At 54.5% G+C, this 24998-nt stretch overlaps 1 protein-coding gene across 2 annotated transcripts in view; it reads right to left on the bottom strand.

Annotated features, from left to right (window-relative positions):
• The window catches only part of NKD1 (NKD inhibitor of WNT signaling pathway 1), an 83396-nt gene extending 58882 nt beyond the window's left edge, over nt 1-24514 (bottom strand). Inside the window, exons 1-3 of one of the 2 annotated variants that reach the window (XM_023244859.2) lie at nt 24311-24514; nt 24147-24179; nt 23294-23427 (exon numbers count right to left, since the gene is read on the bottom strand). In XM_023244859.2, the coding sequence (XP_023100627.2) occupies nt 23294-23427; nt 24147-24179; nt 24311-24335 (192 nt within the window). In that variant the 5' untranslated portion in view covers nt 24336-24514. Of the gene's footprint in view, nt 1-20855; nt 20956-23293; nt 23428-24146; nt 24180-24310 lie in introns of those variants that run through there. The other variant, XM_023244860.2, reaches the window with a different exon arrangement.
• Between the last annotated feature and the right edge of the window lie 484 nt (nt 24515-24998).

Below are 24998 nucleotides of genomic sequence, written 5' to 3'. Positions count from 1 at the left end.
TCTCTGAAGAGAGCCGGGTTCAGAAGTTACTATTGTATTCAAGCTGTATTAAATCAAGCTGTGAGCGGCACCAGGGTTATGCTTTTAAAGAATGCCCTGAGCCAATTCTGATGTTTAAAGGGAAAAGGAAAAGTTTCCAAGGCTTCCATAAATTCCGAAGAGAGGAAGTTTCAAACTTGGGTGTTCACAGTCCGTGGCCCCCACATGGAAACAGCTTGGTTTCATGTATTTGGTTTTACTGTTCAAACTTGAGGGTCTTTTAACTTGTTATTTTTACAGGGCTCAGAAGAAAAGGGAGAGGGAGGCATCTGCTCACCAAGTGCCAAAGAAAAGCCCAGAGCCTCCCTCAGAGGGCCTCTGCCTGAGGCGGCGGTGAGTAGGGGTGTGGGGAGGGGACCCCCTGGCTCCTGGCACACCCTTAGCACAGCCCCTCCTGCCCGCTGGAGGCCAGGCCTGCAAGGCCAGCCGCTAATTAACTCCGACAAGATCAATTCAGGCCAGAGCGTGAGTGGAGAGCAGGCAGGACAGTCATTTGGCCGTGGCTGGGCTTCGGCCGCCCGCAGGCAGCAGGAGGAACAAAATGGAGACTTTCCAAAAACAAGAGGAGGCCCAGCCAAGAGCCGAGGAATCCTAAATTTAGTCCCTGGGGGGAGACGGCTGTGTCTGCTCAGCCAGGGCACCAGTGAGGCCCAGCATCTCTCGGAAATGTCAACGAAACCAAACAGGCCCTCCCAGGCCACCTCAGCCCCAAGCCCTGACTCCAAGGAGCTCCCCCTCAGTCAGGAGGGGTGACTCACACACACCCGGTTCCCCACGGCCGGTCCCGCTCTCCAAGTGCTGTCTACCCAGGAGGTGGTCAAGGCAAGCTGAGTGTTCCCATTTGACAGGCAGGAACACTGAGTCCTAAGAGAGGCAGTGACGAGGCACAACAGCCCGGAGTTTGGATCCGATACCGAGCTTCGTTTTGGATACTGACCTGGAAGAAGGCCCCTTGTCACTCCGAACCTCAGTTTTACCATCTGGAACATGAAAGTGAGAGTGCCTACGTCAAGCAAAATTTAGACATCCGTTATGTACCGATATGCACGTATCATACATACGCACACGTGTGTGTGTGTTTTAAAAAGAGACTCCTGGGCTGCACCCCAGACATATATAGTCAACAGCTGTCGCTCGTGCGGCCAGGCACCCCTCCCCCAGCTGTGCCAACAACACCCTGATATTCCTTGGGCCGCTGCCCCTCCCCCTTTCAGACCCTGTGGCTGATCAGAGCCTGACCTGTTTCCACAGGGGTCCTCAAACACCTACTGAGTAAGACTTGCCGGGGGTTGAACCCAGAAGTTATTTACTTGTTGAATTTCCCCAGGTTAGTCTGATGCACGCAGGGCCAGCTGCCAGAAAAACCCCAGAGGGCTCAGAGGCGACGTTCAGAGAGGGTGTTAATCCCCCCCCCCGACCCCCCCCCCAGGAAACTGCACATCTGCAAGGGGTCGCGGATTCCAAAGGGCCGTCAGGACAGGACCCTCTCCTAGACCTGAGCCAAGATGAGCTTCCATAGGGCAGAGAGCAGGCAGAACGCCGATCTGACCCCAGAAAGCACCTGCTGGCCCTTCCCCCAACAGCATCCGCCTTCGAGCTGCACGGCAAGGATGGATGCCCAGAGTCTCCAAACCGGGCCTCCCCTTGTCCCCTTGGCCATCACCCTTCCGCCCTAGGCCAGGATCACCGGATGTCCACCCAGCCACAGGGCAATTTCGGCATAAGGAAGTCTCCATAGCAACCCTCCAGCTGGAGTAACTAATGAGTCACCTGGTGACCAGACCGGGTGCAGGGGGACCATGGAGGGACGGGGACAGGGTGATGCTGAGTGTGTAGGGGTGAGGGTTTTCCAGCTAGGACGAAAATACCGAAGACCTTTCCATGGGTGAAAGAAATTTCTAGAAAGACGTTTCCTTCTGCTGTTTCCTTCTCCCTCGCAAAAAGCGATCTTTAAGGGAATATTTATTAGTCATAACAAAAGGAGCTTTTACTGAGCACCTTGCCTATGCCAGGCACAGACACATCTGTGTCCCTCAACTGTGATTTCACGTGCAAGACCTTCACTGAACTCATACACCCTGGTGAGCAGACACAACTGGGAGTCCCATTTTACAGACAGGGAGACTGAGGCCCCGGAAGGATCAGGAAAGCTGCCTCAGGCCACATAACTGGTAGGAAGCAGACCCAGGATTCAAATTCCTCTGAACCCCAGAGCCCATTCTTTGTACCCTCTTCCGCACAGCCCATCGGCACCCCTTCTAACCTCAGTGTTCGCTGGGCGGGCCAGAGACCGGCTCTGGATCCACTTCTGCCTGACTCAGGGTTCAGTCAAGCCCCAACGCCACGCTGCCTCTAAGCTGTGAAGCAGCAGCATGATGGTGGTAGTGAGCGCCCATTTTTATGGATGCACTAGTTGGCACAGAGGATGTCTCTTTCTCCCGGGGTGCCGCGGTCGACCCCCCGAGCCCCAGCCTGGCTACAGCACAAAGGAAGGGGGTGGGGCACATGACCTGTAACAGCCAGCCTTCCAGCCAGCCCAAAGTAACGTATGGGGTAAAGGAAGAAGCACCAGTTAATTCCAAAAAATACCCAAGATGGGAACAAGTTAGAAGTGACTGAGTCCAGCTACCCCTCTCCACTACTTACAGACGGGGTAGGTGAAGCCCAGCAGGAAGGACTGTGTCCAAAGCACACAGCAAAGCAATTCCATTCTGCAAGTATTAATGGGTGCCTACGATGTGTCAGGCGCTGTGCTGGGCCTAGAGCTACAGGGGTTGAGAGTAACTGCCCTGGACCCCACACAGCTGATGTTCCTGCCACTCAATCGTCACGTGAATAAATCGCTAACGACCAATGGTGATAAGCACCCCAAGAAGTGGAAGGAGCTGGGTGTCATGAGAAGGAGCAGCAGTGAGGAAGGAAACTCATTTCGAGTGGGGCCTCAGGGGAGGCTGCTCTGCGGCAGTGATGTGAAAGCTGAGTCCTAAATGGTAAGGAAAGAAGACCCAGGCAAACTGTACCGGGAAGAGCATCTCAAGTAGAGGGGCCAGCATGGGCAAAGGCCCTGAGGTCAGAGTGTGATGGGTGTGTTCCAAAAGGACCAGAGTGGCTGAGACCGAGGGAGCGAGGGGAAGGCAGTAGGAGGCAAGGAGGGGGAAAGGGGCAAGTGGTACTTAGTCTTGTCCACTATGGGAAGGATGTGACATTCTTCTAAAGGCTTCAGGTAGGCGTGGTAGGGATTTAAGGAGGGTCATGATTCTGTAAAATCCCAATGTGTCCTGGCTGAAATACAGAAGGTAACATCACGGGCTGTTGGAACCTTCCAGGTGAGATATGAGGGTGGCCTCGACCAGACCGGGATAGTAGCGAGCAGCAAATCTGAGATGCACTTAAGTCACAGAATTGACAAAAGTGACCATCTGTCAGCTATGCAGTGTGGAGCTGAGAGAAAGAGTTGGGAATGACCTCCAGCTTCCAAATGGAGCAGCAGGTGAATGGAGGGCCAGTGGTGGGTTTCCCAGGAAGATGAAGGGAGCCAGTTTGGACAGGTTATGTTTGGTGTGTGAGTGGCATGGGGGGGGGGGGGGGCGTGTCAAGCAGTGGGTACCCAAGATCTCCAGACCACCTGAGACTCCCAAGGCCCCCACTTGCCCCCCAAGGCCATCATGTGCGGGAAGCCCGGGGCATCTAGCAGGGGGAGCGGCCAACAGGTCTCCCCCACCCCCACCATGCTGCTGACCGGCCCCTCTCACCACCTCCTCGCACAGAAGGCAGAGCCTTGGCATCTGTGTCTCTCAACTGTGATTTCAGAAGATGGAATTTGGTTTTACTATGGAAAGGCAGCGGTCCCCAGGCCAGGGTCCATGTCACTAACAACTTCCAACGCCTTGAAAGGGAATTTTAATCCAATTGTCGGTGTCAGTGGTCAGCCCCTCTTACCCCTCCACCTTCCTCCCAGCTCTCCCTTTGCAGGTGGCCCCAGGGAGAAGATGTCCAGCACCGCCCCGGCCTGGCCCTGACAGCTGGACACCCGCCTGCCCAGGAGAGGCGGCCATGAGCCTCTGCCACAAGCCCGGCAAAGGTCACTGATGAACAGCCCCCAGTGTGAACCCCCAGTGCCCGGCACGGTGTTGGTATGGCTGGGGGTGGGAGTGACCAGCGCTCAAATACCCCCCAAGCCACATGCTGCGCTCAGTGCAAAGCACTGTGCATATGTTAAGGTCTGCCCAGCAACACATTTCCAGATGGAAAAACAGGAGAACAGACATTATGGTCACTCTGTAAGTTCTAGAAGGAGAAATCCCGCCGCACCCCACGCCCCTGCCCTCGGTTCTGCCTCCAGAAGCCTCGCTTATCACATATGAGTAAGAATTAACAATAACTTCCCTATTTATTGGGTACTGGGCAAAGGGCTTCACATTTAATCTACACAACAGCTCTGTGGGGTAGGTACCATCTCTCCTCCCATTTTACAGATGAGGAAACAGAGGCACAGAGAGGTTAAGGAACTCACCCTAGGTCACACAGCTAATAAGAGGCAGAGCCAGCATATGACTCAGGTCTGGCTGTCCCTGTAGCAAGGTTTCTCAGGCTTCATTATCTGCCCCCTGCCCCATACAGAGCCTACTTAAGACTTTTTTTCCTAATCACTTGAAATTTTAATACCACAAATATACTGTGTAACTATTTATGTAGATCTATATGTATATTTGCGCTTCATACCTATAAAGAGTATCAAGTTTGTGCCCCCGCCCCAAGAACCAAGTTTTGCCTACTTGGAGGCAATATCATCAAGAATGGTCTAGAATCTAGACCAATGCTGCTTGATAGGAATCAAACGCAAGCCATATATATATATATATATATATATATATATATATATATATATATAGTTTTAAATTTTTCTAGTAGCCACATTAAAGAAAAAGAAACCGATGAAATTAATTTTAATGATGACATTTCATCAGGGCGCCTGGGTGGCTCAGTTGGTTGGGTGTCCAACTTCGGCTCAGGTCATGATCTCGCGGTTCATGGGTTCGAGTCCTGCGTCGGGCTCTATGCTGACATCTGAGAGTCTGGAGCCTGCTTTGGATTCTGTGTCTCCCTGTCTCTCTGCCCTTCCCCCACTCATGCTCTGTCTGTCTCTCTCTCTCTCAAAAATAAATAAACATTAAAAAATATTTTTTAAATAATGAAATTTCATCAATGTAGCTAAAATATTGTCATTTCAAAGTATTATCATTATATGTAATCAATGTAAAAATTGTTGACAAATTCTACATCCTTTGTTATTATACTAAGCCTTTGAAATCTGTTAAGCATTCACAGTCCAGCCCAGCCATATCTCACATTCTCAATAACCGTGTGGAGCTTGCGGTTACCACAGTGGACAGAGTTCTAATCACCCTGCTAAAGCAATATTGTTTCCCTTGAGAGGCAGGGATTCTGGCCGCTCAGATGCCTCGGCGCGTAGCCCGTGCGCGGGGCATTGTATAAAAAGGGTCCGGGTCCAATCACCCGGCCGTGGAAAAGCATCCGCTGCCCAACCCACGGGCCATAATGCCAGCGGAATCCAGCTTCCCAAAATATTTACCAGAAGGCACTGGGCACCAGACTCCATTCTGTAAACTTGGATGCCATTCCAAAGCTGAAGCGATACATCTCCTGGAGAACAAGATAAACTCTCCCTCACACTCTAAATACTGAAAGGGAGGTGAGGAAGAGAACGAAATAAATCAACCGTCTCCAACTGCCCAACTTAAAAGGGATTTTGGTCAGAAGCAAGAAGGGGGCAAGGATGCTGTCTCCTTATCAGGCACATGGCAGCTCCAGGCACAAACACAACTTCTGGCAGGCATTCTTCTTCTATACCAAGGGGGGAAGGGGAGAACCAAGTCTTAGTCCGCGGAGGTCGAACCCATCCTCCTCGGGTCCAACCAAGCCAGTATCTTTTCCCCTGATTTCCGGGAGAGAACAGTCCCTTCCGTGAACTGAAATCCTGACCAGCTCCAGGAATGAGGCCCGTAAGTCTCCAACCGGCTGGGGTGGCCCAGATTTCAGACGCCTCACTGCGGGCGTTATCAGACCAGAAGTCTTCGGGACTCAGGAAACACGCCCGCTGCACTGGACAGCACCAGCCAAAGACGCGGCAGGATGAGATGGTTCTGGAATGTGGGCGGAAGGAAGGCCAGTCTCCCTGCCTCCAGTAATCACTGCGGACGCTACGGATTGAGTAAATGAGTAAATGCCGGACGTGGGTCCTCTCGCTTTATCCTCCCGGGCCCGAGTGCCGGATAACTGGGGAGGCCCCACGTTGCGCCTGGAAAAAGGACACTCCGATCGCTGTGGACCCAGAGTCACACACCTGATAGATGGCAGACAGCTCTGACCCGGGCGTGCGTTCTCGCCAGCCGGGGGTCTCACACACTGGCGCGCCACCCCGCCTTCCTCCCCGCTCTGCCTCGCGCCCCCAGGCCAAAGCCCACCTCTGCCACATCCCTTCCCTGCTCTGTGACCTTAGGCTTCCTTCCATCTGCGTAACAAAGGCCCCAAACGCGCGGGGAGGGGTGAGAGAAGGTGGGTGCTTGCCCAGCAGCACCCCTCCCCGCCCCGGACCCCCATCTGGTGTCACCCACTCCCGATTCCAGAAATGCGGCCCAGCCTCTCCAAGGGCCCATCCAAGAAGCGGGCTTCCTAGCATAATATTTTCCTCCCACGGAACGTGAGAATAAAGGGCTCTTTGCTTGTCTCCTGAAATAACCAGCTCTCACCATAAAGCAATCTTCTGCCCAGTAAAAATATTTCTGTAAAACTTGGTAACTCTATCTGCGGTTCCTTTTCTGAAAGTCAAAAATCTTGGAGAGTGAAACATGGCAGCGGCAGACTTTACGACAGGCTCGTGAAGTCATGTCTACCCAGACCTTCCCTCCTTAATACTGTGATTAATTTGCTGTTAACCACAGGGACTTTGTGTCTTAATACTCTCAAAGCAAAGCACCAGTTCGCATTTCTGCAGAACAATACCCGCCAGCCCAGACCTGGTGTTCAGCCAGGCAGGCGGTGGAGCCACGGACCGGGGCGCTGCTGAGATCAGAGAACTCCTTCAAGTCCCCTAATGCACAGCTAAGCCGTCACCTGCGGCCTGACCTTGGCGGGCAGGAGACACAGTTTTTAAAATAAGCGAGGGGTGTCCTGAGATTAGAATGTAACGGCACTCACAGCGAACCCAAACCAGCCGCAAGACACCTGGATGAGTCACGGAGGCCTCCTAGGCCTTAGTTTTCCCAAACGGAAACAGAGGTGATCGGCCCCCAGCGACTCCTCAGCAGAGATGTTCTCTCTGAACCTCTTCATCCACCAAACAGCAACCAAGCCCCTTCCAGCTCTTGTGCTGGACCCCCGAGAGACGGAGTTGGGCTTCCCGGGAATCTTCCAGAACCTACCAGCAGCTCTGGCGGCCTTACTGGGTTGGAGAGCATGGTTACGGAGGGCTTACTGCAAGCCAAGCCTTAAGTTGCTACGTGCATTATTTCATTTCATCCTCAAAACGACTCCAAGAGGTGGGCGCTTTTATCCCCCTCTCACTTTACAGGTGAGAAAATTAAGACCCAACGTCAATATGGTCACCACAGCTGCCTATGAACCCAGATCCAAAACCCAGATCCAAAGCTCTGTGGTCCCTGGAATTAGGAGAAGACCCACGTAAGAAAAAAAGTACATAAATAACGAGGTTAAAAACAAAAAAGCCATACAAACTTAGGCAGAGAGTCTTAACTGGGAGGTTACGGGTGCCCTGAAATTGGAATTAAAGGTGTAAAAGAGCATTTCTGTGAAGCGAATGACACCATCAGATGTAGCAGACTCTCAAAAGGGTCTCTCAAAAGAGACGCTAGGGGTTTGAAAGAAAGGCCCATGTGGGCTGCATGGAGGAGGTGGCAAACTACCAGGGCCCAGGAGCGGCTCTCCCCAGATAGGCAGCTAATTGTCGTCTGCTCTGTCCCCACCCACGCTCACCAGCTGCTGACAGGAGCACCAATCAGTGAGTTTTACTCCCGGGACCAGGCGGTGCACAGATGTTGTTGGTTTCGCCCATCCAGTGTGCTTTTTCCTCACAGGTGCACCAGCGAGGCGTTTCTTTAGGGAACCGCCCACCACCGCGCCCCCCCACCCCGCCCTTGAGGTTTGGGGCTGATCCCAGCCCCCACTCCAGGATGACCACGTGACCCAGGACCGTCGCAGGCAGAGGCACGGTTCTGTGATAGGCTTGTGAGCCAAGTCAAAACAATGGGAGCCCAGCTTGGGCTTTAGCTGAAACATTCTCTTCCAGCCTGGAACAGCAGCCCGGACGGACCACTGGGTGCCAAAGTGCCACCACCTGGGGAGAGTCTGCCTGAGAACAAAGCCGACCCCAAGAAAAGCAGAGCAAGGCACAGACCACAGACCCGGGACAGAGCTGGAGCTCTCTGGAGTTGGAGCTGGAGTTAACACAGGCCGATAACACGCCTGTGTACGAAACAGTGGAGTGGGTTTAAAACCCAAGGGATCCTGACTAAGCCACCCCAAGAAAGGTTATACTGACTTAACCACAACAACCCCCTGCCCCACCCCTGAAGCTGCTGTCCCCCTGAATTTTGAAAATATTAGCCCAGGGGAGAAACTCTGGCTTTGCCAGAAAAATGGTAGAGTCACACCTGGAAATCACATCGGGTGTGTATGTCGAGGCAGAGCTGTGTGTACAGAAGCGAAGCTGCAGAAATGCACAAAGCCCATAAGCAACCTAGCTGCCCAAAGACAGAGAATCAGTGCAACAAATTATGGTCCATCCTTAGAATGGAAGGCTTGAGAGCCATGAGGAGCAGTAAGATTAAATGTACTGATAAGGACTGATTTCAAGATACACTGTTAACAAAGCAAGATTACCGACAGGCAACTGAAGTTAAAACAAAGTCTCCTCTATCACTTTTTCATGATTTCCCACCTTAACTCCATTTTCCAATCAACCTACAAACACCAGTGCTTCCCAGTCCTGTTGGCCAAGAGGGCTTGTGCTATCTGCACGGGGATAAGGGTGCATCCGCACAGAGCGAGGCGAGAAGCTCCTTGAGGAACCAGAACCAGATGCCTGGAGAGAGGGCGCTGGCAGGACAGTGGTGAAGATGGCAAGGAGGCCTCCTTTTTATTACATAACTTTCACTACTACTTTGAATTTCTTTCTTTCTTTTCTTTTCTTTTCTTTTCTTTTCGTTTTACACTGCTTCATTTACGAAAAGGAAAAAGATGAGGACCCTCTCTGAGGGGCAGGGGAGACGTGAGCAGAGGCTCTCTTCAAGGGCTCAGAGCAGCACGGCTCTGTGCGAGGAGGTGCGGACCGGACCCAAACTCCTGCCCCTCTGGGGCCGTGCACCCCCTGACCAAGCCGCGAGCCCGTCTGAGCCTCATCCACCTGGCAGACGCTTCTGGAGCAAAAGGCCCTGAGACACGGTGCCGGGTCACGCAAAACCTGCCCCGTGGACTCTGCAGTCTGGCTTTAGTTTCCTCCGTTCTGGAAGCATTAAATGCCTGACAAATGACAGCGAGGAAGGCTTTGCAGACCATAAGGCTCTGGCCCTTCCTCCTGGAGAAAAGATGGCCCCTCTTGGCACCTGCCCCAGGAGTGGGTTTTGCCTCCCAGCTCCGCACACCAGAGCCAAGCAGGCAAGTCCTCGCCTAAGAGCCCCGGAAGCAAGATGTCAAGAAGGCCCTTGCAGATTAAGAAGGCCAGGAAGGCCTGATCTGTGACACCAGGAGAAGATGCTCCAACCCACCCACCTGGAAGGACCCCACGATCTCTCCCATCCCCCACGCAGCAGTGGCCAAGCAGTGGCCCTCCGAGGCTGAAGGAAGCCATGCCTCCAAGGAGCAGGGTCTGGAAAGACCCCAAGAAGGGTTTCAGCAGAGCAGCGCTTTCTGGGGGCAGAGCTCTTTCCACCACCACCTGCTGCGAATAGCCCCTTTGACCCTCCCCGCTTAGGATGGGGTCAGCCTGATGTGCTGGAGCACAGGATTTTCTCCATTGGTCCAGAGCTGCGCTGTCCATGAGGAAGCTGCTAGCCTTATGTGGCTATTTACATTTACATTTAAATTAATTCCAATACGATATAGTTCAAATTCCGTTCCTTAGTCACAGAAGCCACATCCCCAGTGCTCAACGGCCACAGGTGGCTAATGATTCCTCTGTGCAGACACAGAGTATCACCATCATCACAGAAAGTTCTACCGGACGGCATTAGTCTTGAGGTCCTTTTAACATCTCCTTCCTTCCAGTTATAAATCGAGGGTCCTGGCAGGTCTTGGAAGAAAGGCCAGGTATCATAACTGCCAGTAAAGCTCTAAGCCCACATATAGGTTTACAGAGCCACAGCCGTGGGGAAATGCACAGAGAGAAACAGAACCATTGACTGAGCTCGTCAGGAGTCAGGGACTGTGCCCCCTTCTCCACCCCTCCAGCCCTCCAGATGGGCAGTGCCCTCCCCGCCTCAGCCCTCCCCCTTCAGCCCTTCCCCAGCTGCCCTTCCTACAGGGTCCAGCCAGGACAGGTGTCGGCCAATACAGAGAGGCTTGGATTCAGAGAGCCTCCAGGGGGAGGGAGACCCAAGTTCTCCGCATCTCAGACCGCACGCGGGAGGTTCTGATGCAGATGGTCCTCGACTGTGCCCTGGGCCCTTCCCAACCCCGCATCCCCGCCCCCCACCATCTTCCCTCTCCACCCTCTCCAGCAAAGCTTCTCCACAGAGTTCCCGCACATGTGATCCGTTTCTCATCTCTCATTCTCTTCTAAAATGTATTGGCTTTTTGAAAAATACAAAAGTAGCCCATGCTCATTGGACCAAAAAAAAAAAAAAAAAAAAATCAAACAATGTAGAAACGTATAACGTGAAAAGTGAAATTCCTTCTCTCCCCACCACCCGCCACCACCCCAATCCTTAGGGAAGCAGCCTTTGGCAGTGTATCCTTCCAGATCCTTCTCTGTGCAACTGTAAACAGACAGACACAGGCCTGAATAGATTTTTGCATCCCGCAAAAACGGGACCCCATTATACTTATGTTTTGCTCTTGCTTTGCTCATTCAGGAGCCTTTCAGGGCCTCCTTCCCGTCAGCCACTGCCCACCCTAACTCACCCTGGTTTTACCAGTTGCAGAGAAATCCGTGACCCAGCTACCCCATGGTCTGTTGTTAGCCCGTCTCCTGGTGATGGATATCTGAGTCATTACACATTTTTCACTCTTGCAAATAACGCAGCCCAGGATGTTCTCACGAGTATGTGCTCGGCTCACGTGCAAGGCTTCCCCAGTCCCCTCATGACCCAGGCCTGTCCTGCCTCTGCTGTCATTCTGCCAAGACAAACTCCCGCCACACCCAGCTGTGAGCAGCAGGTTCCTAAGTCCAATGGACACCTTGAAGTCCTTTTTCCTACTCAGCCACTGGGCAGTTTCTCTCCAGAAGACACATCCTCTCTGCAAGACTACCTTCGTGGCCCCCAAGAAATCCCACCTCCCAGTATTTTTGCCCCTTCGCCTAAACCTGGGCGAAACCTGTGACCTGCTTTAACAAGGAGAACGTGGGGTCACCAGTTCCGGGCCCAAACCTTCAGAAGGCCTGGCAGTTCCCACTTCTGCACTCCCGGGAAGGCCGCCACCATGTAGGGAGGCAGATTACCCTGGGACCGCCATACTCTGAGGGAGCCCAAGCTAACCACGTGGTGAGGCCACGTGGAAGGGAGCTAAGGCCCCGGACATATGACCCAAGTGGAATTCTTGGCCCCTTGCTGCTTGAGCCACCCCAACTATGCCACGTGGAGCCACAGACAAGCTGCCCCTGCCTGGTCCATCCCAAAGTGCATAATGTTAAGCAAATCGTACAACATAGTACTCTGTCCAGACCCTAAAGATTCAGCCACGTGTTCTTGCAGGATGCAGCTGCTGCTCAGAGGTTGGTTTCTCAGGAGGAGGACGTGGGGGCCCGCAAAGGACGCCTCGTTCTCTTCATGTCCTAAGCAAAGGGAGTAGGTGGGCAAGAGAGCACCCCTGGCAATCCTGGGAGAATCTGTTGTGATCAGAAAGTCAGCAAACCGAAAGACCCTGAAGCTGAGACAGAAAACTTTGGCGCAGAGAGGTTAGGGAACTTGCCCAAGGTCACACAGCTAGTAAGAAGCTGACCTAGGGTATCCAGGCTCAGAATCTGTACCAGTGACCAAACATCAGTGTCTCCTAACACCTCAACCCACAGTAAGAATTACATTTTAGAATGGGCCTCCCTATATATGGATTTGAGTATAGACGTGTATGTAGATATACATAGACCGAGATTGATCTAGCTATCCATCTATTATCAATAGACATGAATATCCATGCCTACAAACTAAACACAAAGTTACACAAAGCAGTATTTCCTCTGACTTTGGTCATTGTTCTCTCTTGTTTTTATTCTTTTTTTTTTTTTTTTAATGCTGGTCACTAAATTGATTTCATGAGCCACGAAGGGGATTATCACATACAGCTTAAAGGGGTATGTGATTTATATACCCTCTATATATTGATTTAAGGCAGTTCTAAAACCAGATTAACCTGAATTTGAAGCTTGCTGGAGCAAGATTCCACTTCCACACCGAGTGACTTTGGGCAAGGAGGGAGACTCCTTTCGAGCCTCAGTTTTTCCAGCAGTAAAATGGGGACGATCCCAGTACCTGCCTTACGACGGCGCTGTGAGAACTGAGTGGTAAGAACAGCGCCTGGCTCAGGGCCTGGCCTACAGCAGATGGTTCAGCATGGGGTGCAGAACATACTGAGCACTTAGGAGCCCCATTGAGGCTGCAGCCACAGAACACTGAAAACGAAGGCACGTGCCAAGACCAACCGAGGCACCAGGCTCTTCGGAATTTCCAGGGCAAAGGAACAAGAAGGGAGTCCCCAGTGCCCACCGAAAGGGCAACTTCATTCCTGGTCTGCAGTAGTTTTCTTACATCCTCTTTTTGCTTTTGAAGTCGCTCTAGATCACTGGGGGGGGAGAAGGGTAAAATAACAGAGTTTAGGTCAAAAACTGCCCTGTAACCGGGCTCCCTCGAGAAGCCAGGTGTAGACTGGCCGTGGCATCCCTCAGCAGCACCCCCAGACCCACTCAGGGGAGCTGCTGGAAGCCAAAGCCTCTGTGTGAGGGTCCTGCCAGCATGCGTGGCCTTCTGGAATTAGAAAAACATCCTTGGGCCTGAGTCCACTTGGGAGGCTCCGGTCTTCCCCAGCCCTTACCTGTGGCCTGAAGGCAACAGGGGCCCTTTATGCTCTGCCCCAGCCTCTCCAGGGCCCCAGAGCAGCACTCGAGGCCAGGGGCCCCGGGCAGCACACAGCAGGCCAGCCAATCAGCTCCAGAGGCTTCCCCCCTACCTCCCATCCAGCCAGAAAGGCGAGATCAACAAAAAAAACAAAATCAGGGTGCCCGGGTGGCTCAGTCGGTTAAGCATCCGACTCTTGGTTTCGGCTCAGGTCACGATCTCACGGTTTGTGAGTTCGAGCCCCACACTGGGCTCCGTGCTGACAGTGCGGAGCCTGCTTGGGAGTCTCTCTCTCTCTCCCTCTCACGCTATACCCCTCCCCCGCTCCTTATTCGCCCACCACGGCCTGCTCTTTTCCGCATCACGTGCAGCGCACATGCGGGCGATCATCAGCAAGCGACACCGGAAAGCTGTAAGAGAAGAGACACCTGCTTTCCTCTCCCTGATTTGCCAAGAGGGACTAACTCATCTCGCTCTTAGAACAACTCCATGAGCTAGGAGCCAGGACTCTCCCCATCCCACGGATGTGAAAACTGAGGACCAGAGACGAGCCACCCGGCTGGGGAGACACGCAGCTAGGACTCGGACCCAGAGAGTCTGATTCCGAAAGTCACACCTCCGACACCATTCTGCGCACACGCCGGGCCTCAGCACAAAGGGGCCCGAACCGGACGGCGGGTCTAACGGAGGTCAAGAGAACCAAAGCAAGCTTGAAATATGGACTAGAGCTGCCCACCAAGCGGCCCAAACCACATCTCTCTGTGCTCACCCCCACCTGCTCCTCCCAGAGCGTTCGGCCAAACTGAAACATACTGTCCCCGACTCCCCAGCACCCAGCCTTCGCTTGGGCTGCGCTCTCTGCTCGGACGCAGCCCGAATCCAGCTCTGCAAGGCTGGACCCAGGACTTCCATTTGCTGAGCCCACCTCTCTCCTGCACCATACGGGGGAACAACACGCGCAAAAGCTGCATGTAAAGCCTAAGACCTGTGCGTATACGCTATCACCAGGAACACGCTTGTACCCCACGGACGTCTCATCTCACAGGCCAGGGCGCAACAGGCCAAGTCTAGCTGCCCGGGCCCGCCCAAAGAAACTATTTTCTAAAAACGGTATTCGGTTGATGAGAATCTCTTTAAAATCAGAATGATTTCACATAAAAAGCCAGACAGCTGGAGGGCACCTGGGTGGCTCGGTCGGTTAAGCACCCGACTCTTGACCTCAGCTCAGGTCGCGATCTCACGGTTCCTGAGTCCGAGCCCCACGTCAGGCTCTGTGCTGACAGCGAGGCGCCTGTTTGGGATTCTCTGCCTCCCTCTCTCTCTGCCTCTCCCCTGCTTACGCTTGCTCTCTCTCTCTCTCAAAATAGATAAATAAACTTTAAAAAAAAAGCCCAGATGGCTGGATTCTCTTCATGATCAGAAGGCAGGGCCAGGGCCACATTCCCACACCTTGGTCAGCAGGCTGGAGCTGAGGGGTGCTGCCCCCTTGAGACAGGACGGGTGCCCCCCAGGGGCCACCAGCCCCCACCCCTCCCGCTGGTCTCCACCCAGCCTGCTGCGCTCATTAATATGACTTCTCTTCCCTTTTCAACTCTGACCCCTGCCCTCAGCCTCAAAATCCTTCAGAGCCCTCCTCACATGCCACCTCCTTCAAAAAGTCCTCCCCAAATCTCCAAAGCCCGGTGCCTCTTGACGGCCTTATAACTTGTACTGAGCACTTACTTACGTGCCAGGCAGTTAGAACCATTTTGCGGTTTGAGTCCCCACAAAAGCACCCTGTGGAGCAGGTACGTTCACCATCCCCGCTTTACAGATGAGGAAACTGAGGCCTGGAGTTGATTCTTCTATTGCTATCCCCAGCCCCGTCCATTCCCTGCCCTCCTCGACGCTGCTCTGTGCCCCCAGGAAGCCGACCCCCTTCGACCAGTTTGCTGAAGCGTCCTGCTCTCCTACTCCTGGTCCTCCAGCTGCTGGTGGCCTCCTCAAGGGCCCCCTGGATATCCTCTGAGAACCAAGTGTCATGCCTGAACCAATGCAGACATTCCAGAATCTCTCACTGAGCCCAGAAGATACAGTCACTTGACTCCTCTTTATCCTCCACGGTATTTTTACACCCGAGAACCGGTCTCCACATTCCTTCTTCCCCTGCATGAGCACTCCCCCACTTCTGTCCCGCTGGCCCCTCACTTAGGGCCCGCCACTTGCCTCCCCTCTAGACAAGGACTGAGGTCCATAACGTGGTTGAGAAGGCCCCCGGGCCCAGAAGGTGATCCCTCCTCAGCCAAATGAACCGCGATCAGCATCTCAAATGAACCGCCCTCTAGACTCCAAGGCTTTCTCACTCGCTGCTGGCCCATCTAGCAGACATTCTTACAACTATTACACGGCCTTTCCCCTTGCCTTGCTCTCCACCACCCCTTCCGCGATTCGCCTCTGGGCCTAAATCACAGCTCCTCCAAGGCCACCTCTTACCCAAGGCCAGTTGGCGCTCCCTGCTCCAGACTCTCAGAGCCCCCAGAGTGTCCTCCAACACCCCGCTAACATTGTCTCCATTGTGCAGTATCCACCTTCCCAAACTATGAACCCATCTTACATGGGTACCGATGCAAAATCCAGAGGAAAATATCAGCAGGTCCAATGCGGCAACATTTTAAAACAGCAATGTCTCATGACGAAGAAAGATGGAGCTTAGGGATGCAAAGGAAGTTGAACACGAGGAAGTCTAGTGATGTAAATCACGCATCTGAATCATCTATCACATTAGCAAAGGATGAGAACGCCCCAAGAGCACTTGACAAAGTTCAATCATTATTCCCGGTTTCAAAAATATTAGCAAGCCAGGAGTTAAAGAAAGCTTTCTGACCTCGATACGCAGCAAACAGTTATTAAATAGTAAAGGGGATTCTAACCAATGCAATAAGATAAGAAAAACGGACGGGAGGCAAAGATGAACGTTTAGTTCCGCTAAACTCGAGGTTAGGTGAGGCGGGAACCGAGCCTTATGCTTCCTAGTTTCCACGACATCGTAAGCACACTCGAACACCTAGGGAATGAACGGCCACCCGATTCACTCTGATCCCGAATCCATGTTCTCAAAGCACCCAGTGCTCCTCCTGCGAGGTACGTATCACAACTTCAATTGTGTCATCTGTTTTTAAAACTATTTTCCTTTTCCTACTAGAGTATATACAGTCCGTGAACCAAGTACCAGCTCTACTGGCAGAGCAAATGTATACCTGGCCTAAAATAGGTACTCAACTTCTAAGGCACAGATGCAGGACCGACTTGAATAAAATGCATTCATAGTTGCTGAATAATAATAAATAATTTTATCCTACTTCTCAGCTGGAAAACCTGAGGCCTGGAGGAGGGAGGGGAGGCCACACCACTGCGAAGCCCCCTCCCACCACCCCCCAGGACCCCTGGGTCCTCTGAAAGGCAGCAGCCACACACAAGGCCACGCACACAGGGCGCCACCCACGTGGCTCCACACGTACGAAAAGTGAAGCCCAGACCAATTCCTTGGAGCCCTCTAAACAAACTCACACCCGGGGCACACCCGGGTAGGCAGAGACGCCTTTCTGGGGCCAGGGATGACCCACGGAGGGACCTAAGCTTTTCCTCGCAAAGCCCTGTGACTGCTGCCCACATGGATAAAGGGCCCCCTCTGCTTCCCCGCGAAGCTATCAAAGAATTACTTATGTCTCTGGAAGTGCTTGTTTGGAAAAGGTTCTCCACCCCACCTGGGCTTGGCAGGAGGGGGCAGCATCATCAGGCCTGCCCTTCGGGGAGTGATCAGGCTTTTCCTCCAGCCCCTGAAGGCTCTCGGCCATTCTTCATGCGGAGAGGCTGAAGCCAGCCCTAAAGAGGCAGGCAGCCTCCCAGGATAAACGGAGCCCGGTGACATCAAAGATTCCAGATTAAACAACTGAGGCCTTCAGCTCTCTCTGGCGTTTCTTCCAGGATATTCTGGGCTCCTGCCTCAGTTCTCCCTCAGATGGAATGGCAGATATTTTGTTTGTGAGAGTCTGAATTTTTTCCTACCTCGGGGAGAGGGGGAGAGGAGGAGAGGGCGGAGGAGTGGGGAGGGGAGGGGGAGAGAGAGAGCGAGAGGAAGAGAAAGAATGTCTGTGAGAGACAAGAGCCACAAAAAGAACATGTGTGAGTGAAAAAGAAAAGGGAAGTCAGGGAGGCAGCCGGAAGCGCCTGCTTTGGAATCCAACAAGCGACCTAAAAATTCCAAAAGTTTCTAAATCGAAGCACACTGGGAACTCACAGCCAGCAAGTGAGACTATAAGCACCCCCCAAGCTAGTACTTGCGGGGGGGCGGGGGGGGGGGTGGTGACTGGCTCACCAGAGGTAGCAGATCTCTTCTTGGCCAGGGCACTGGCCCCTTGACCACAGGGTTCCTCGGCACTCCCTTTCCTCAGACACATCTGGTAAACCAAGGCAAGGGACCCTCTACCCTCAGGCACAGGCTCACAACCGTTCTCTGGGATTGGCTTGTCCCTGGCTCTTGTCCCCTAGCTCGTGGGGTGCCTCTCTCTGCCTTGAGCAGCCAATCCAATCCCACCCCTCAGGTCCCCTCTATCCCCCCACAACTGGGCTTCTGGCCCTACAGGCGCCCCTCCTCTCCCCTCAGGGTAGCAGGGGCAATGAATCCATCCAAACAGCTGAAGTAAAGCCCCCAAGTCCCCACGTCCATGACAATCCACATTAATCACATCTAAGGGGCAAGCTAATGGCTGGCGGGGGGGCACACTGACTACCCACCCGGTTCCACCCCACATACCTGTCCAGGGGGGGCAGGTGGCTCAAACATGCCAAGAGCCACTCACGCACAGGACTCTTCAGAAAGACTGAGCACCAGGAGAGATCTGTAGTCCCCACAGGCTGCGAGCCCCTTGGGGTCCACCATCCCAACCCAAACACCACCCAGTTCTCAGGGACAATAGCAAGCCCGGGGCCTCGGTCGGCTACTCCTTGCTCGAAAACCAACCTGCCACTCCCACACCCTCTTCCTCACGGCCTTTCTGGTCTCTGCTCGAATGTCACTCACACAGCTTCTCCCAAGGCCTGCTGCCTGTTAATTTGGCTATTTATGCGTGGATTCTTTTTGTCTCTTCTCTTAGACTAGAAGCCACAGGAGGACAGGTGCCACATCTCTTTTCTGTGCCACTATGTCCTCGATGCCTGGTACAGCTAGGGAGTTAATAATAACAATTCATTATTAATCATAATTAATAGCTGACGTCCTGAAGGAGGGGCTCTTCCTGAATTCAAGGAAACAGAACACGCACTGGCCTGGCCCAGGGGAACTTTCTTCTCAAAGAAGAAGAGTTTTGAAGGCAGGATGAGACGCTCCTCGAAGTCTCCCAGAGACCACATCACAGAGATTTGTTTAAGCCTTCAGAGTATGACGCCCTCGCCCACCCCCGGCACCACCCTGAGGGACCCAAGCCCTACTGGAAACCAGAAGCCCCCCCCAGCACCCTGCCCAGTTCAGACTTCCCCAGTCTCTCCTCCCTGCTCCCCAGGGGTAAAGAAAGCTGCCAGGTGGGGCTCTGAAGTCCCGGGTGCCACGGACAGAGGAGACCCTCCATGGAGAACCCAAAGATGCCAGCAAGTGGAGGCCCAGAGGCCTCCCCCAGCCTCAAAGCAAATCATCTTTTAATTCTGAAACACCAAATATTTAATTTATGCTTTACCTCAAATGTCAAGTGTACCTCCCGGCACATAGCTTTGAAACCACGTAAGGAGGCCTAACGCTTTCCATATGGTGAAGACATGGGGCCTTTTAATTGTGCCAACTGGTATCATTCAAGGGTAATTCCCCTGGAATCCGGCGACTCGGGCAGCAGCTGGGCCAGGAGCCAGCCTCCAACCCCATCACCCATCCGCACACGTCCCCGCGGGCTCCAGCCCGGCCTGCACCCTCCCAATCGTCCCCCAATATCAAAATGCGCTAGGTGCCCCCTAATCAAATTACCAGCCCTCCTGGCAGCCGCCTTCGATCCAGAGGCAGGCCGACCGGCACCACGGCTCTCAGCCGGTTTCTTCAGGCACTTTTGCCATAAAAGAACAAAAGGGCCAAATGGGGGGCGGGTGGGGGCAGGTGGGGAGGGGACCGCCTTAAATCTGGTCATCCACACTCACGTATGCTCTCGCACGTACACGCCGCGGGAGCAGATTCTGCTTTTCCAGGTGTTTTCCTATCAGGCTCTCTGGGTCCATTAAGCTGGTCCTTCCACCTACCGAGCTTTTTTACTTCGCTCATTATATTATATTACATTTTCCAGACCCAGTAGTTCCAATTGGTTCTCTTTTGTAACCGCCTGTTGTAGCTTCATGTTTCACTATCCTTCTTTATCTCTTTGAGGTTATGCTTATGTAAATTTCTAATTGGTTAGCACATTGTTGTCTGGCATATAAACTGTTCGCTTTGTTGTTCTTCACTCGTAACGTGGACACCTCCTATTTCTCATCGCTTTTCTCCTCTGAGCTCCAGTTTCCTTGAAGTTTGCCATGTCCCCCCGGAAAGAGCGGAAGCCCCGGCCTTAGCCTGTGTCCCTCCAAGTGCTTCTATACGGTATGGCCGGGCAGGGGAGGTGGGAAACCTCTGGATTTGTAATCTGGGCTCCCGTCTCCACCCCCACCGGTGCCTCAGCAAACCTCCCGGTACCTTTCTCCCTTTTGAGCTCTTTGAGGAGTCATCTGCCATAACCCTGCCAGGGATGGGAATGTTATGATACCCATTTTGCAGATGAGCTTAGGTAAAATGGCTTATACAAGGTGACCAGCTTTAGTGGCAGAGCCTGACCTCATTTATTTTTGTATTCGGGAGGTCAGGCTTAGGTTGGTGCCAGCGAGGTCACCCTCTCACATCCCAGGACCTTGCATGCAACCGGGACCCACCCTGAACATTTACTAAGCTACTCAGACCCGGTCAGGGAGGAAGACGGCAAGCAGGGGCCCCTTCCGCCTGCCCCACAGCCTGCCTCTTCCCAAAGTACTCAGCAGCGGGTCAGCATGCCATCTCTCTGGACATGAAGCGTGGCGCCCTCGGGGCAGATGGTCCAGCACAGGGCTTTACCACACGTGGCCTCTGTGGTCTAGACAGTGCTCCAGAAAGGGAGAAAGACAGAGTTCACACAAGCTGGCTGGCAACTTTATAGGGTTATAAGGAGGAGTAAGATAATGTAAGCAAAGTACTTGACATACACGTGGCACTTAATAATTAGTTCTCATCGCAATAATAATAATGCTACTTGGATGAACCACTAATATGTTTCCAGCCACTCTGGTGAAAGGCCATGTGAAGGAGTGAAGACAGAGGCCACCACCAAGCCGGGCCTGGAGCTGGTGGGGGGACCTCTGACAGCCCCTGGAATCCGGCAGACTCTGGAGCCCACACCCTACCTCCCGCTGCACTAATGGAAGAACGCTTTCTGTGCCACTGGGAATCATGGGAGTTAAACTGGACAGAAGGTTGCTCACTGCTGTCTTACTTACCATTTCTCGGTGTTTCCCAAACTCTGAGCATCCTGTTTCCGCAGTCACGACTTTGACCACTTGTACTTAATATTTTTCCCGGAATCAACTTTCACCGCTCTCTTTCAATTTAGCTTCATCCTAAGCGATAATATCCGTGAAATCGGGGGTTTGATGTCCTAGTTACTACCTTTCCCGGGAAAAGCAGCGCTTCACTATTAAGATAACAAACACTCCTCGAGGCACCACCTGAAATCATTGCACAGGCCCCCACCATGCAGGCCTACACGTTTGGGCTTACCCTGACCTCTCCCAGGGTGGGCTCCCCAGCCCCCGCTCTGCAGATGCGGTGGCTGGGCCAGGGACTGGTAGGAACGCAGGTGTCTGGACCCTAGTCACCAAGCATAACTCCCAAAGAAGCAGAGGCTTCCTCCCCTTAATATCCTGGATGGCGGGGCCCACCCTCCGCCACCACTAACATATGTCACGCTGATGGCTCTGTGTCTCACATCTTCAAAAGTGCTTTGAACAAACATTAATGACCCCTCAGTGTTTCTCCGAGAGAGGGAGGCGAGGAAGGGAGGGGGCAAGCACCACCCCCACGCTGTCCTCAGCTGGGGGAAGAAACCAGGCAACAAAATTCCGTGACTTCACCAAAGCCACAGACTTAAGCTGGGGCCCCCTCCCCACCCTCCCTCATTTCCCCCAATGGCAACTTTTACTGGCTCACATTCCTCTTGCTGGGAACACTACTATTTAATTAAAAACGACAGACTTTTGTTTTCCTCTCCTTCCTTCCTCCTCCCTCCCATCCTCCAGGACTGGATGCCAAGGAGACCCACCAAAAACATGCGGGTAACATTTGTTATGGCTTTGAAGATAAAAGTCAATTGAAGTAAGCCCTCGCTGTATTTCAAGTTTCCCCTAAAGCATGGAGCAAGCTGCCTGGCAGTTGAGGAAAGGAAAAAAAAAAAAAAAAAAAAAGGTGGGGGGGGGGGGGACTGCAAATAAATGTCATTCTGCAGGAATACTTTGTAAAAATAAACAGGCTGAAAAAACCCAAAACTTGATTAATGGAAATCCACTCAGTTGGCCTCTGTCTTGAGCTACAAATGCATTTGTTCATAGGGCTAAATCGGATCATTTTCACTGGGCTTTAAATAAGTAAGTAGATCAAAAACTATAAACGCTGGGGGAAGAAAGGGAAGTTTGTGGCTCTGTTTCTCAAGGGCCCCAACCGCAGTGCCCCCCACCCACCAAGTTTTGACCTTTCCTAGGGGAGAGCAGCTCCAATTCCAGCCCAGCCAACAGATGAAGAAAAATGGTGAAGAGAAAGCCCCCAGCTAAAGCGAGCCACCAGAGGAGGAGGCGGGGGCTTCTCCCAGACCCAGAGGTTACTTCATACAAGAAGTATGACAAGAGTCGACTTTATCCACAGGCTCACCTCCCAACACCGGCCCCCTGCGACGGGGCTGCTGCAAAGAGCCCAGGTGCCACCGCCCGGAAACACACGCACACCTCCAAAGACTCCCCAGGCCCCTCCCTAGCCCATGGACGAGACCAAAGAACTAACCAGACCTGAGACTCAGTCTGTTCCCCCTCTAAGTTAAAAAAAAAAAAAAAAAAAAAATTAAATGTCACATCAAAAAGTTGATTGATCCTTTGATCCTTGGCTTGCTCGAGTTCCACGCAGACCATCTGAAAGCCCCGTGCAGAGTTCCAGAGCTCACAGGACATCTGTGAACACCAGTCCCAGGCCAGGAGCTGGGGCCTGACTCACTCGCTCCCCTGTCACATCTACTGCTCCCCCAGGAACAACTCCAGCCTCGGGGACCTACTGGGGCAAGGCCCGGGCTGCAGTGGAATGAGACCCTCTCTCTCCCTGTGGGCCAAATGACGGGGTCTCAGTGCCCCCCAAACCTACCTACCAGGTCTCAGTGCCCCCCAAACTCTGCTACCCAGATCACAGCCCTTTCTACTGGGGGTTCCTGGGCAGATGGTACTGATGAACGCCACAGACACTTGGAACACATTTGGAGGCCACCACAGTCCTGCCCTCCACCCAGACACCCCTCCTTCATGCCTTCCCTGTCTTACTAGCCACCCCCCTCCAGATCCACCTTTGAATGCTGGCGCAGAAACAAGGCAAGAAGTCAGAGCAGGCCCCCAAATCCCTCCAGCGCAGACAAGATTCCCCACAGACTGGACCTGTACCACCTCGTCACCTAGGACCTTCCCCCCAAACAGCCCTCTTTCCCCAGCTGGGCAGGAGACTGCATCACCTGTGCCACCTCTAAGGTTCCCCAAGACATGGGGGTACAGGGTCATGTTAGGGGGGGCAGGGGCAGCTGAGAAGGGGCTTCTGGACTTAAGCTGTGCCAAGAGGGTGCTAAAAGTTGGGGTGGGTGGGTAAGGAGGCCCGTCTCCGAGGCTGAAAGGAGGGTAGGAGGGGATCGTACCCGGGTTCCTCTGCCAACGGTGCCCGCCGCCCGCAGCTGTCTGGGCCCAGAACTGCCGCCGGGGCAGCGCTGCCTCCCGATCCACTCCTCGATGCCTTTCCGAGCCCAGGCGGCGCTCACGGCGAAGCTGTCACCTGGGGCGGGGAAGACACGAAGCCCCCTGAGTCTGGCCCCTGGGCGAAAAGTTACCCGAGAGAGCAGGGCGAGTGGGCGCGGCAGAGGCAGCGGGGGCCAGGAGGGAGTTGAGAGCCGGGACACAATCCGAGAAAGGGACGCAGGTAATCAGGAGAAAGGGGTCCAGCGAAGCCCCAGGAGCAGGGACCTAACGGGGTGCGCGAAGGGGGAGCAGCACCCCGGAGGAAGGGTCTGAGGATCAGAAGAGCGAGCGCCGGAGGCCGCGACTGCGGAGGAGAGGGGTGAGGATCAGAAGATGGGTGCAATGAGCACGGGATGAGGGGAAGAGGGAAACGGGGGGTGAGGAGAGGGAGCGCGCGCAAGAGCCCAGATCTCGGGGGAAGGGGCTGAGGGCCGCAAAGAGAGGGGGCAGAATCTTGGGGGAAGGGGCTTAGGAGTCTGAAGAGGGGGCGCCGTGAGCGCGGAGGGCGGGGACGGCGAGAGGAGGGCTTGGGGGTCAGAAGAGAGAGCACAGGACGGAGAGGAGCGGGTGGATGGAACAGAAAAGGGGGGGGGGGGGGGGCAAGAAGGCTGCTCCCGGAGCGGGTCTGTGGAACTGGTGGCCGGAGTAGGGGGTGGGGGTGGCCCTGGTAATAAGATCCCGCGAGCTAGGCCATTCCGCCGCGGTCCGCGGTGCTTCCCCGTCCATCCCCCCGGTCGGTGCCCCGCGCGCCCCTACCTTCCGGGCTCTCCCTGCGCTTGCACACGGCGGCTGCAGGCACATCGCGCGCGGCGGCGGCGGCGGCGGCGGGAGCCGGAAAGAAAGGAGAGGCAGAGAGTTAGCAATCGCGGGGGCGAGGACGGCCGGGGCCAGGGGGCCGGCGCGCGGGCGGGGACACTGACCCGGCTTGGAGTGAAGTTTCCCCATGCTGGGGGCGCGGCGGGCGGGGGCGTCCCTAAGCCATGCGCCCGGTCCGCGGGGCCGGCGGCTCGCCGCGCCTCGCCTCGCTCTCCTCCTCCTGGAGAAACCCCGAGCCGAGCGGAGCCCGAGGCGGCGCCGGGACGCGCTCTTGCCGCCGTCGCCGCGGCCCGACTGACGCCCGGGCGCGCCGAGCCCCCAGCCCGCCGCCGCGGCCCGCACCTCCCCGCGCGCCCATTGGCCGGGCGCGGCGCATCAAAGGCGAGGCGGGCCGCGGAGGGGGCGGGCGGGGGACGGGCGGGGGACGGGCGGGGGGCGGGGCTGCGGGGCAGGGCGGGGCCAGGCGCCGCCGGGCGGACACAGCGCCCCCCTCCAGGCTGCGGTCTTCAGCCCCGCGCGGGGAGCTGGAGGGCCGTGGGGGCCGGGGGGCCAGGGGGCGAGGGGGCGAGGAGGTCGGGACCCGGGACCCGAGAAGCGAGGACTCGGGACCGGAGTAGGGGGCGGGCCTCTGGCCAGCAGGCGTATTGGGACAGACACCCTCTTGGGTCCTGCCTTCTCCAGAACCACCGCTCCACTAACAGTGTACTGCGCCTTCCCTCCGCTCTATTTTTCCTGGAGGAGGGCAGGGCAGGACTCGGCGGCTCCAATTTACGGGTGATGAAACTGAGGTCG

Source organism: Felis catus, chromosome E2, assembly GCF_018350175.1.
Source record: "Felis catus isolate Fca126 chromosome E2, F.catus_Fca126_mat1.0, whole genome shotgun sequence".
Classification (NCBI taxonomy): domain Eukaryota; kingdom Metazoa; phylum Chordata; class Mammalia; order Carnivora; family Felidae; genus Felis; species Felis catus.
Note: the sequence above shows the minus strand (reverse complement) of the source record. Positions and strands in the feature narration are given on the sequence as shown.